Source organism: Miscanthus floridulus, chromosome 11, assembly GCF_019320115.1.
Source record: "Miscanthus floridulus cultivar M001 chromosome 11, ASM1932011v1, whole genome shotgun sequence".
NCBI classification, from domain to species: Eukaryota; Viridiplantae; Streptophyta; class Magnoliopsida; order Poales; family Poaceae; genus Miscanthus; species Miscanthus floridulus.
Window position 1 is genome coordinate 10,039,575 of NC_089590.1, and position 2,512 is coordinate 10,042,086.

The 2,512-nt window shown below is 36.9% G+C and overlaps 1 protein-coding gene across 1 annotated transcript; it reads right to left on the bottom strand.

Annotated features, from left to right (window-relative positions):
* Positions 1 to 302: 302 nt before the first annotated feature.
* On the bottom strand, positions 303 to 1,042 carry LOC136491632 (two-component response regulator ORR42-like). The gene is made up of 2 exons (XM_066487915.1): positions 830 to 1,042; positions 303 to 488 (listed from the first exon to the last, which is right to left on the bottom strand). Exons 1-2 carry the CDS (start codon positions 1,040 to 1,042, stop codon positions 303 to 305), a joined length of 399 nt encoding a protein of 132 aa, XP_066344012.1.
* Between the last annotated feature and the right edge of the window lie 1,470 nt (positions 1,043 to 2,512).

A 2,512-nucleotide genomic window follows, 5' to 3' on the forward strand; every position in this document is an offset into this window, starting at 1 on the left:
TCTACCTTCAAGGGGCTTTGCCTAAAGCTTCGAGCGTCACCTGAAAGACAAGAGACAAAGGCACGGAAACAAGGAGCCATGCCACCTAATTCACGAAGTGGACCCCAACATAACCCATCGAACGATAAAGATCAGATTGTCTTCAAACATAAATTAATTATCATAGAAAGTATCCAAATTTGTTCGAAACTATTACAACTTGCAGAGTTCTCTCACCCCAACAAAGCAAATAACCTATAATAAAGCATGAAATTCGAATAATAATCCACAAGCAAATATTATGTTGTTGCTACATGCTGTTCCTAGCCGCTCATGTTCTTCTTGCTAATGACCACCTCGAGCATAGCCTCGAGAGTCTCAAGCTTCACTGGTTTGGGCACAAACACATCAGCACCAGCTTGCATGAATGCCTCCCGGCCACCAAAATCTGCTGAGACCCCAATAATTTTCACCTCAGTAGGTCCAATGGCACGGATCTTGGCCACAGCCTGCCAAACAATCCACCAAGAAATTAAACTTTTGTCAGTTATGAGTCCTAATTTAATTTTGATGATGCTTAAGTTTATATTGTATTACTAGGGCAATAAAAACCTACCATAAAAATAACTAAATTGGTTCGTTAGCTTCATATACGCTACAAGTTTTTTTATTTGTTATGCTGTAACATAATACAACAGGTGAAATAACTGATAAGTAATACTAGTAAGTCGAAATGCTAGAAGATATCTTTTTTCTATAAGTTTTGGAGAAACTTGAGATTAATGTTCATAAAAAATAACATGAAATAAATATAAATCTACTATATATCAATTTAAAATATATACCGTACCTCAGGACCCGACATTATGGGCATATCCTTATCTAAGAAAACAATGTCAAATGTTTTCCCTTCCACAAAAAGGTCAATAGCTTCTTTCCCATTCTCAACAGCAGTAACCTCGCAGTTAAGTTTGTGCAACATATGCATGAGAATCACACAATCAACTTTGATATCCTCGACAACTAATGCCCTTGGGGCAGACCCTTGGTTCCCGGATGCCATGAGGATGCTGCATACAAAATGAGGAAATCAATTTTAATAGTACTCTTCACTTCATGATACTATGAAGAAGATTAAGCAAAATCATAATATTCTCTACTTGATTATAGCATCGTACAACATATATATTATTTTCAAATCGCAGTATCATGTCATGTATTAACAGCAAGCATGTTTATGTTTTACAGTAGATCAGATTGAATGACATATACATAGATTATTACAGTAGTTCCATATTAGAATGAATGACATATATGTAGATTATTAAGAGCTCCAGCTCTGGCTCCTTCGTGCACTATAGTTAGAAGTTGTTTTTCTCTTCTTCTCCTAAAATGAACTAGAAGCCAATGAAACAATTAGTTTTAGGTTCACCGTCTCCTCCGTGCATTGCAGCAAGGAACCAGAGCCGATTTGAGCCATGCCATACAAGGCTTAATACCAGAGTTTACTTGCTACAACTGTGGTCTGACGAACTATACATATTCTAGAGAAAACATGAAAACAAAGAGAAGGAATTAAGGACCAACCTTGACTTTTGATGATGATGATGCACACGTATCTTTCTTTCTTGGTACTCGGCTACCTCTTTGAGTGCTGCATATCATAGTTGCAGGCCCATTTTATAGGTGAAGCGAAGGGCAAAAGTTTGTCTGCCCAAATCTGAAAGATTTTTCCTATAACTGCTTGAAAATAAATGTGAATCGGAAATCTGATACGTCTAATTAATTCACTCCTCGTTCCGAATCAAAATGCAAGATCTCATGCCCCTTGGGTTCTGACACGTGTTTATATGGCCACGGGCGGAGCCCAGTGGAGGCCAAACTGGGCTCCAGCTCCCCCTTGTCCGAAACAAAATTAGTGAGTATTCTTCAGCGGAAGTTGACTAATAAAGAAACTAATAAAGCCCAGTAGCCCAGAATAGAACAAGTGAGCAAAGAAATTGTAACACCCTCAGTGTTACGCCCTAAACCAACTACTAAATCTTGTCACGAGCATCATGTTTGTATAATAATGCATGCGATAGAAGGTGTTGATAAATTTCTTGTAGCCTAAAATAATCAATAAAAATATTAAATCAATGTTGATGCAATAGCTCATGTATATCAAGTAGGGTTTAAAACCAATTTTTATTAAGCAAAAATACTATAGAACATGTGTGTGGTACTTAAATAAAGTTGGAAGTGCAAACTTTGCAGATGACAATGAAATACTTGCTGTTGAAAAATAATATTGCTTAGTAATATTTTCAATAGCTTAGAAATGCAATTTGAAATAGAGTTCAACTCAAAAAAACTTAGAAAATTTCAAGCTTGTGTATAGCTGGACATTGCTAAGTTTAGCAATTTATTTAGAGAGATTGGGTTAGAGGGTGATGCGGTGTTTTAGCTCGGTTGAGCAGCCTCATGTATCAGTTTGATCGTGGTGAAGTCGGTTTAGAGGCAATGGTTTAGTGGTAGTCGCTGCTTTAAAATC